Source organism: Cyprinus carpio, unplaced genomic scaffold, assembly GCF_018340385.1.
Source record: "Cyprinus carpio isolate SPL01 unplaced genomic scaffold, ASM1834038v1 S000006689, whole genome shotgun sequence".
NCBI lineage: Eukaryota > Metazoa > Chordata > Actinopteri > Cypriniformes > Cyprinidae > Cyprinus > Cyprinus carpio.
This window is the reverse complement of record NW_024879305.1, coordinates 34,898-46,862: the sequence shown is the minus strand read 5'-3', so window position 1 is coordinate 46,862 and position 11,965 is coordinate 34,898. Positions and strand designations below refer to the sequence as shown.

At 35.5% G+C, this 11,965-nt stretch overlaps 1 protein-coding gene across 1 annotated transcript; it reads left to right on the top strand.

Annotated features, from left to right (window-relative positions):
- Window positions 1–809: 809 nt before the first annotated feature.
- On the top strand, window positions 810–3,187 carry LOC109081660. The gene is given in 4 exon segments (XM_042755373.1): window positions 810–816; window positions 2,309–2,627; window positions 2,661–2,698; window positions 2,731–3,187. Coding segments are annotated over 4 exon segments (714 nt in total). The 3' UTR covers window positions 3,081–3,187.
- Window positions 3,188–11,965: the final 8,778 nt, after the last annotated feature.

The following is an 11,965-nucleotide window of genomic DNA, read 5'->3' as shown; positions in this document are numbered from 1 at the left end:
CTGCATCATCAGAGAGAATCGCAGCAGCAGAATACACCTCGAGCTCGTGTTCTAATAAAAATAACTATTATTATTTATTAAAATTACATTTAATGATTAAGACATCAGAGACAAATATATATATATATATATATATATATATATAAAATATATATATATATATATATATATATATATATATATAACTTCCAGTCATGAGTCCGGACCCGGTGTTCCTCCTTCTCACCACCAGAGGGCGCCACTTCCATTCTCCCGGACTCATTACCTTCACTCTGCACACCTGTTTCACCCACTCACACGCACACACCTGGTGCCTATTGTCATGGACTATATAGTTTTGTCTCACCCACCACTCTGCCTGGCTGTATTGGTAATTGTTTATTATTAATGGTTATTTGTTAAGTGCTCATGGTATTGTGTTTTGGATTTCAGCTGCTTCTGCTCTCGCTCGTGTGATTTGTTTCTGTTTTGTTTTTGCCGTGTTGGCCTTTTTGTTCTTATTAAAGTGATAATTTCCCTGCATTTGGACCCAGACCCTGTTTCTTCTTCACGGCGCGCTTTACCGCGCCGTGACAAATATATATATATATAACCAGCGAAGCATTGAAACGTGAGAATGATTCTAAATTTATTAGCCTACATTGATAATGGATGGTGTATTTCTGGTGTCAGGGTCACGCTGTTGAGGTTCACTGTTTGTCTCTTGAGATAATTCAGAACAAATGAGCACACAAACTCAGAAGAAACACACTGAGGTAAAAATTATAAATGTTTAATTTATTCATAACATGATATAGTTAAGTAACACCATGACAAGTGAGCTACTTTGCTCAATATTCTCACAACAACAACTTGAAAACACCAAAAAAAAAAAAAAAACCTTGAAAACACCCCCAGAGTGTATATATTATGTGAAGTCTACGTGCGCATTTAGAGTGCACTCGTTCACTGCATGATTCAGTCTATTAAAACACATTCAGAATGATCACAAGTTCTAGAAAATATGTATATTTATAACACTACTTATAGTTAATCAAACAAATCCACAGCGCTGTTTTGCTTCTTTGAGCAACATGACAGTGTTTTAATGAATCAACTGTTTAAATGATTCGGTTCAGTCGCAGTGACTCACTTATTAACAGTGACATGCTGCTACTGGCGGTTTTCATTTCACATTTAAAGTATCTTTTCTTTTTTAAAATCATCTCAAATATTAGTATTCAACGTTTTATGTTTAATATATCAAATTAATTATGCGTTTATAACTGCAGGTTAAATGCATTCCTCTTCTGTATTAAACAGTGTGTAAATACGTCTAAATTCCACTTAAGGTGCAGTTTATGTCTGGATTGCAAAGAGGAATTTTGTTGAAACTGATTTCATTTGCTTGGTAACAGCCCTAATGTCTTATTATTCTAATTCACTGATAAAATGTAAGAATTTGACACACTTATAATAATGCACAGTTATAGAAAAAAAATGGCTTTATAAAGGTAAAATGTATGTTTTTAATGTATTTAAAATATTAATCTAATAACATTATTTATTGCAGTTGTAATTATTGTTATTTGCAGTGTAAATTATAGAATCTGACTGATAGCAGCCCTATAGTGTGTATTGAATTTATTGATAAATAATTTGACATGAAAGATGATGCATACATCTAAAAAGGTTAAAAATAGGCCTTTGTAAAGGTAAATAAAAATATGCAGATTTAAGTATGTAAAAGCTGACAGAATACTGATGACAATATTGCTTAGAATAAATAGTTTTCTCCACCAAAAACCTCAGTGATGCAGTTATTTTGCAGGGATATTTTGTATGGAATATTGTCTGCTGTCATTAAAAGTACAAATAAAAACAAAGTAATAAATATAATTTATTACAGCAATGATATTTTGTTTACTAAATAATACAAACACATTAAAAATTAAAAAAATGTAATAAAATGTGTATTTCCATTACAGGTTTAGGTCTTAAATTTCATATAAGGTGGTATTAAAAAGGTCTTAAAAAGTCATAAATTGAACTTGTTCATGTCTGTAGAAACCCTGAAACAAAAACCATAATATATCATAATTGAAACAAGGAAAAAAATCTGTAAAATAACTTTTTTTTCTGTAAAACCTTTAATGAAAACTTCTGTACTTTTGTTTTTTTTTCATTTCATTTAAATTGAGATATTTTACTTTAATTGCATTTTTATCTGCCAGTCATTTACATCTTCCATTCATTTACTAATATATAACAATTATTTTTTTTGTTATCTGAACATAAGCATAATCACTCAGATGTTCTTGTGTTTCAGGTGCCAGTGGAGTAGATGATGCTCATGTGTTCATCAGTTCTGGTGAAAATGTCCGTCTGCCCTGTAATAATGCTCTTCATGACTGCAACTCAACTACATGGCTCTATAACGGATTCAGTCGTTCAGGAGCAGTTGAACTGATCGCTGGAGGGAAAAAGAAAAACACAGAGAGACAAGAGAGACTGAGTCTGGGGTCTGACTGCTCTCTGAACATCAACAACATCTCAACAGAAGATTATGGACTTTACACCTGCAGACAATGTGTGAATCACAAACACCAAGAACCTGATGCTCGTGTTTTTCCTGCATGTTCTTCACGGTAATTTTAAAATAAACAAATCATTCAAAAAAGGTCAAATTCTTGATTTAAACTCTCCTGATGATTGAAGAGTGTGTGATGTGTGTGTTATTGTGTGTTTCAGTCTCATCCTCACAGACTGAGATCAGTGCAGGTCTCTCTGTGACTCTCTCCTGTCAGCTGTATTCATATGCTGGAGTCTCTTGTGATGATTGGATCCAGTCTGAGAGAATTGAGCTGTTCTGGGTGAATCAGGCTGGTGTTAAACTGACAAGATCAGACTCCAGATATCAGATATCATCCTCATCAGGACACTGTATCATCACTCTGAATATAATACTCCTGAATGAAGATCACAACAGAGAGTGGAGATGCAATGTTACTCAGAACAATCAAGTCAAGGCCTCAGTCACATACACTGTCAAGAGTTCAGGTGAGAAAACAAGCTCATTAATCAGTTTCAGATCCTCATAATGTCAGTAATATTAAGGACTGTTAGTATTATTGAAGCAGAACAAACAGAGGAACAAAAGCTTGGTTCAGTCTGACAGAAGAGAAACTCAAAGCACTGCTGCAAACTAATGTCCAAATGTAACAGTCAAGAAGTTCTGCTGGAATTGAAGCTTGACCGCAATAATTGTAACTTTTTATGTAATTGCACTATTCTGTATTTTACATTCAAGGATCCTCATAATTAAAACAGTGTTTAAGGCTAAAGTGAATGTGGCTGTGCGTGTTTAACATAATATGCTTGATTTATTGGTGCAAACAGTCCACATATTTGCACTATTCTGTATTTTACAGAACAAAAAAAATTAGAAGGTAGAAGTCCTGCTGTATGTTTATTCCAGTCATGAGCTCAGCTGATTTCACTAAAAAGTTCTTCCTCCTGACTGAAAAACAGAGCGGGGTCCAAGTCATTCCTCAAGTCCTCAAAGAGTTAAAGTTAATGAGATAATTAAGTGACTAATGAATGTGCATTAGTGATGAACACCTGCTGTTATTGAGAATTACAGAGGATCAGATGTTGATTTTTTATAGGTTAAAATGATGGCACCATCATGGAGATCAGTGTTTGCTTTAGTTGGGCTCCTAACACGTGACTTCTTGTGTTCGATGTCGCTCAGTAACACTGTGTGTGCTGTTGTGACGCAGTGAGCAGCTATTAGCTGTAGTTGCAGTGAGTGAATTTCATGAATACACGCAAAATAACTTTTTGTTTGTTTGTTTTTATTTCATATGATTAGGTTTTGAATTACCAACTCTGTGAAACTACAGCTTACAAACAAAGTGTTGCTCTAATCGTTGCAGTGAGTGAATTTTTAAATCTAGTCAATGCATAAAACCTGATCTCCTGTATAACTTAGTCACCATTGTTGAGATGCATATGCTGGTTCTAGATGTCTGTGTGTGTCTATCAATAAAATGTTTCGTGCTGCAATGCATGCTGGGATACACAATGGTGCAAACTCCCATCATGCACTGCAGCATGAATTAATTATTGACACCACTGTTGAGGATTGTATGATAAGTGTTCATGTCTAAAAGCTTGAAGTGATACAGTTCTTTATTTTTTCAATATTGAAGCATCAAGGGGGCAGTTGTTTAATGTGAATTTTTTATCGTTTATGTACAGGGTTTCCACGGGTCTTAAAAAGTCTTAAATTTAGTTGTGTCAAATTCAAGGCCTTAAAAAGTAGTAAATTGTACAGGAAAGTCTTAATTATGATTTCAAGAGGTCTTAAATTTGGGGACGGAAAGACCAGAATTGTGATATGGCTGAATGTGATGATTAAACTTCAAAAGGCTAACGTTATGATTTCATGAAATAAACATGAGCGCTGCACAATCAGAGTCCGGTGCTGCATGTACAGCTGTTACCAGGGAAACGGTTATATTTCTACCACACGCTCCACCTGCTCTCAGAATGAATGAGCATTTTCAATACAACTGTTGTTTTGTTCAGAGAAAATCCAGCCATGTTTTACACTGCAAACACGCAGAGCTTTAAATGTGAACTGGTGGATCGATAAGAAGACAATGCATTATCAAAATCTAAACATAGAGGTCGAAAAATATGTATGGTCTGCAGATCCTGCAATAATATAATTGTTGTTTTAACTAGCCTTTGTGCGATTTGATATTATCCAGTATATCACGAAAAGCAAACAAAACACACCTACAGAGTGTGTGCATACATTAGGTGATGATGTCTAGTAGGTTAGACTAGTGCGTGTGCGCATTTAGAGTGCGTTCTTTTACTACATGCATTAATCAGTCTTTTAAAATGCATTTAGAATTATCACATACTTCAAGATATGGGGCAATGTATATTATAAATGTCATCTATAATATCATTTCATATAGTTAATATCGCACAAAGAGTGACGTTTTTTTTCTCCAAAAGTCAGCACGATTACAAATGTGTTATTGATTTTATACAACAGTTCAATAAACAAGAAGTTAATATTAAGAGACTTATTAGACATCGTATTTCCTGTTTTTGCTCTATTTCTTCAACAAAAATCATTTCAAACACAGCCACAGCACTGTTCTGCGTCAGTAACAGGACGGTGTTTCGTTCCTGAATGAATCAACCATTTAAATGATTCAGTTCAATCACAATGACTCACTTAACAGTGACTTGCTGCCACATGCTGGCGGTTTTAATTTCACAGTTTCACATTATTGATGTATTAAAAGTTAAAGTATTCCGTGTCCCTCAGAGCTGCATTAAACAGTGTGTAAATGCATCTAAATGACACTTCTAATGCAGATTCTGTGTTTCCTCTGCACTGCAAAGATCAGTTATGTTGATACTGATTTCATTTGCTTGGTGAAAGCCCAAATGCAAGAATTTGACTCAAAATATGGTGCACACTTTTAGAAAAAATGGCTTAAAGGTAAAAATGTCCATAAAACTGGTTGGCAATGATTAATTTCTTTTACTGCTGTGAACTGAGCACACAGAAGATGAAGAATATCAAACCCTTCAGGAGTCAGCTGTCAGCACAATTAGAGAAAAGATATCAGCTCAGTAACACACTCTATAGCAAAAATATTATCTAATTACCATTATCGATAAAATCCCAGAAAATTACTGAGATATAATTTTTTGTCGATATCGCACACCCCTAATTTGTTATTAAATTGATATTTATTATTATTGATAATAATTGTTTCAATTAACATAATTAATACTTTTGACTTTAAAGGCTGAAATGTAAAGGTTTGCCTTTTATAAAACATTTTGTTTTTGTGAAAACTTGCATCTGAACTGTAAATTATGCTTGTAACAGTAATTTAACAGTTTAATATGTTACTATAGACATATTACCCTACCCTGCCATCATATGGTATTCAGTCTTAAATCTGAGCTTTAAAATCCTGCAGAAACCCTGTTGTAGTTCAGTAATAGCTGGATGTCATCTGCTACTTCAAGCTTTTAATTCAACAACACACAAATGTTTGCTGTGAAACAATATTGTAATTGTTGGCATCTTGTGTTTGTTTTTTTTTTTTTTTTTTTTTTTTCAAACTAAAGCAAACATTGACCAAAATCATGATGGCATCTTGTGTTTGTTTGTTTTTTTTGTTTTTTTCTTGACCAATAAAACATCAACATCTAAACCTCTGTTCAGACATAAAATAACATCAGTCTGGTTAGTAATGAGTGAAGGCACTGGTGATCTTGAGATTTAATGTCTTCTTTTTTCAGTTGATTTCATCCAAGGCTGTGGCTGAAGTCAGTTATAGTTGTGTTCCTCTTTTCTTCGCTGATGTTGGTTGTTAACAGCAGCTGTTCATCACAAATGCTCAATCATCATTTAAAGGGGTCATATGATGCTGCTAAAAAGACCATTATTTGGTGTATTTGGTGTAATGAAATGTGTTTATGTGGTTTAAGGTAAAAAAAATACATTATTTTCCACATACTGTACATTATTGTTTCTCCTCTATCCCTCACCTATCCCCACGTTCCCAGCATGATTTTTGCAAAGCTCATCGTTCTGAAAAGCGAGGTGTGCACTGATTGGCCAGCTATCCAGTGTGTTGTGATTGGCTGAATTCCTCGAGCGTGTGACAGAAATCTTACGCCCCTCATCATAATGTGATGTGTGTCCCAGCAGCACGAGACTCAGTCCAGCTGCTCTGTTCGAGCACATCCCTCATCGCTTCTCTTGTCAGTTCAGTCAGTGTACTGTTAGGAGTAACTGAATAACTCGGGATATTGGTTTATTTCACATCAGAAGGAGTGTAAGGCACGTTTATAAACTAAATAGCTTACAGTTAGTTATTTGTGGATTAGTGTGTACTGGAGACGCGAACCGTTTCAAACACTTCAGTTTGATTTGGTGAACTGGTTCGACCGGTTCACTAAGAAGATCCGTTTAAATAGAAAGATTCGTTTGCGATCTGGACATCATTAAAACCCATTACAAACGAGACATTTGTTTCACACCAGTGGGGGACATAATTACTGATTATAATGACGTACACTGTCTTTTCTTTTCACGCGTTTGTGTTGCATATCACGCTGCTGCGTAAACATAAAACCATGTCTGCATTTGTGATGATGAGAAACAACAAGCCCTAGTCTACTGCTCAAAACTCGAGTTTGAATCATCATTTGACAAATTATTTAAATATAAAAACCCGTACTTACCAGGCTGTGAGTCAGAAGCACCAGACTGTCCTTGCAAAGTTCGAACTGCCCAACTTTATAGAAACCCAGCCGCTGTGGCACAGACGCATCGCAGGTTACTGGTTCAGGAAACAGTCCTCAATCCTTCAAGGTAAAATGTGCTGCACACATCTGAATATTGGGGTTGAACTGTTCTCGGGAACAGTGGTTTGTAAAATACAACTTAACCACTGATTTCTAGTCATGTCCTCTTTTGGAAGACCAAACAAAGTAGTTTCGTTTTCTCAATGAAACACACAGTGTCTCCACAACATGGTGGCAGCAACAGAGAGAATAAAAGGTATTCCTTCTTTCTTTGCGTGAACATCTGGGCGGCGTTATGTAAATCTTCCCACACAGTGATGTAGAGATGTGGGGCGTGTTAGAACGAGGCGTTTCAGGAGGGAGTGGTTGACTCTTAACTTTTATAAAGAATATCTCTTTGGATTGGATACTTTAGTCTTTGTAACTTTACAGATCTTCTTTATGCACCAAGAGCTTGTAACACTCCAAAGAGAAAGGAAAAATTGAAAATCGCGTGTCATTATGACCACTTTAATTAATCACTTAATTATCTCATTAACTTGAACTCTTTGAGGACTTGAGACTTGAAAGGAATGACTTGGTCCCAGCTCTGTTTTTCAGTCAGGAGGAAGAGGCAATAATCAGTGAAAATCACAGTGAGCCATCATGACTGGGAATAAAACATACTAGCAGGACTTTATGATTTTCTGGACCCCTGGACTTTCACCTCTGGTCACAGCTACATTAAAATTAAACATGTTAGCATTGCTAGAAACTATATTGGGCTAGAAAACGATACTGTGCTAGATATAGATATGTGTGATCAGCAGAGACTAAAATAAATACTCCCATCAGGCTTCATTCAAACCATAAAGGGTCTATTTTTATTTGTGTTTTCCTGCAAATATAACAGCAAAACCTCCTACTTTTTGGAAAATAAAGAAACAAAATGCTTTTGCCATGAACAACTTCCTAAAACACATCACAAAAATCAATCAAAACTCTCAGTTAACTGCCAGCTGTCACACAGTCATGGGAAATATATCTAGGAAACCTTGAAGTGCATAATTTGAAGTGTCTGTGATTTGCTTTTTTGACGTTAGTGCATGTTTGGAATAAATGGTAGCATATTCAGATGATAAAAACACGACTTGTAGTCCAGAAAACACGGTATAGAAGATGATTTCTCAGAGAAGCCCTGTTCTACAGTATGATGAATCTGAACTAACATTCATTCTCTACAGATTCAAGAAAAAACAAACTCAAAACCACGACACCCCCACGTCCCACACTCTCAGGATCCTCAACTACAAGCACAGCCAACTACAGGTATTAATCAGTTAGAAGAGTCTCGGATAGACTGCTAATTGTACCCACCAAATAGGGAGGGTAATAATGGCCACAATACTGTAGTGAAAGCTTTATAGCTGTGTTACAAGCAGTTTAGTACACAATTTACAGATAACAACTTTCACATAAAAGAATAAAAATCTAGAACCCTAAGACCGACCCATCATTCAAGGAAAAAAAAATAAAACATTCAGATGACAAGCCCAGGGCTCAATCAGGCCACCACTATACAGTAGGTAGACATCCAAAAACGTTGCCTTCTACTGCCTCGCTCGTTACCGCCGCGCCCGTCGCCTGCAAAGTAGCATTTGGCCAGCTTTTGACCGACTGAGTGGCGCTTTAATCTACAAGTTTTCAAACAAGCGCATCAAAGCACATTTTCCGCAAATAGACGTCAGTTTTGCCTCTCTGATGTTTTACATTTGACGGCTGCAGTCAGGGAAAATGAAAGAAAAACACTATAGGGATAAAATATTTAATATTCACAGATGAAAGTTTGGTTAATTATGAAGTAGTATGTGCATTTCTCCTGAACACGAATTCAAGAAGGATAAATGTCAGCCTGTGCCTGTGCTTATTCTTTTCTCTAAGCTACAAGTTATATTACACCATAGTTTAGATATTGACAACATTTAATAGGTTGTGCAGGTATTATTATATCATAAAATGAATGTATGTGGTTATATTTATTCAAAAATCAATTGTGGGGTTTACTTTGGCATCAGAGGCATTAAAAGTCGTCGCCTATTTTAGTGAGCTAGGACTACATGGAATTTTATATGCAAAATGTCAATATTCTCATATATTAGGCCTACATTATTGTAATTTATATTTTAAAATTCCTTTAATAAAACGAACACGCATGTTTGTTATTGCTTACCTGTCCTTTATTTTGATCAGCGACAACTCTTGGGAAAATATATTTGGTCTGTAGACTGATTTAAGAAAAATTCAAGAAATTGTGCGTGTTTTATAAATTAGATTCTTTATTTTAGTAAAAGTGAGGCACGGTGTAATAATTTCGCTCTCCCATTATTTAGGCCTAATTAAAACAAGAAACGAATATAAATTAAACATGCACGATTTAGCTAAATCATTGAAATTCTAAAAGAATGGACGGATTGATAAAACGTCCGCGACGATAAACTACAAGTTCTCTGCATTATAATCACCAAAGTGCAAATAATGTAAAAAAGACGACTTCATTAATCACAAAAACTCTTCAGTGATTTTAAAGGGGAGCACGCCGTTACGTTGTGCTCTACTATAGAATCTTAAGTTTAACAAATAAATAAAAATTGCCAGCCGGCAATTTAAACTGCAGGTTGTGTAAATTTGTCCTGGCGTGCAAGATTTGCCCGCGGCAACGAGTGATGCGGAGCTTCACCGAATCAGGTGTTCATTTACTCCTCAAAAAAACAATTCGCTTTGTTTATTCTTTCATTACAAATCTTATTTTTGGTTTTATTTTGGATAATTGCATGTAAAAAATAAATTTTATGTTGTAACTGCATATGCAAAATGGTGAATAATTAATTCATATTTAAGGTTGTTTGTTGTCGAAAATGATTAATGCGCATGCAGGGACAGGGAGTCGCCCTCTAGATCACTTGACATTTTTCAGTGATAATAATTAACTTAAAAATTGGGGTGTCTCACAATACATGAGAAATATATCTACAGCAAGCTTGAAATGTCTTTTAAACGAATCATTCAGAAACGACAACCATTATTAATCGGTGAAGGTTGTGATTTCTCGCGGGTCATTTGGCAGAGAGGGCAGCACTCGTTGAAATTCTAAATCCTTGGCAGCCGACAAGAAAACATTATGTTTATTAATAAATAATTAAAATGTATCCTTGTTCACAATTATTCTTGGCCTACTTACTGCCTTTGATTTGGGGGCAAAAATTAATGCATTTGCTTGAAGCGAAGGACTATACTAAGCTCATTATTGGTTTCATCTGAGACTGCTATGCATGTAATATAAAACCTCTTATAAAGCTGGAATAATGACAAGATGACCGATTAGTAACTAGACAAATCTTACGTGGGGGGCAAGCCGTATATATATTAAATACCCTCTAAGACCATCTTCTGTTAAAGCTTATTAAAGAATTTTATACGCGTTTGCATAAATCCTTCCTTCAGAACAGTCTGTCATTGGAGATATGTCTTAACACTGGAGTTGTTCCTATTAAACACAAACATCGAAAATTTAAATAAAAATGATATTTTTTTTTGAGAATGCCATCCCTTCTCTGCAGATATTGTTGCTTCTGTTTGTGGCAATTGTAAGTAGGCTACAAAAAAAAAAATAATAATAATAATAAACTAACTAATAAGAATAATAATAATGTCTCAAAAAACTCCAAAAATGTTTTTTGTTTTTTTTTTGGTCATGTCCTGTAACGCATGTGTATTCCCAAATCTAAAAAAGCTCTATAAAAACATCATAGACGGATCATACTGATGTCTGGACTCTGTTTGGGATTTAGAAAACATAAAGAGATCGGTTCAATATATTGGTTATGAAAAGGCGACATTCTGGGATAGAATTTTATACTTCATATTCTAAAAAAATATGGTTTAGACGAAACAAAAATAAAATTACGCAACAGGTTTGCGAATTTTTTGGTTTTTTTTTTGAGTTAAGCAACTTCCTCTGAAGTTATAATAACTAAATAAACACTATATTGGCGCTATCACATTTTAGTCAACATTTGAAGTGGATCAAAACCTTTTTTCAAAGGCCCCTAAAACCAAAATGACGAGTCCCCCCATATCTAAACCTGTTCCGTGCCAAGTTTGATACCCTCATAAGACACTATGTCCCAGATAGCTAAATGAGTGTCACTAGAGCCTCACTTCTCACACCTTTATCTCGAGCCGGCCCCACAAGCTATACAGAACTACCCAGAACCCCAGCCCTCATGCTGCAATCTGAAACCCTCGGTCTGTTTGTTTGGCTGTGAGGAAACGGTGTGGTGTTTTGTCATGTTACTGGGTTGAAACCCTGCCTGCCACCTCAACAGCAGCCCTACATCTTTTTTATTCATTACTGTTTTCCCGCAGCCCATAAGTATTGGTTTTCACAAGACCATAATAATAACAAATTATCAATTGATAATTAAATCATTATTTTACGAAAATCATTGGAATTTGGTGAAACGTTATGCGTTTGTGCGGGCCAAAGGCTTTAAGACGCAAGTTCGGAGTCCCTCCATCAGCTTCTCCCTACCCTCTCACAGCGCGCGAGTGACTCGCGCTAACTGCACCAGCTTCAAAGTCTGCCAGTTTT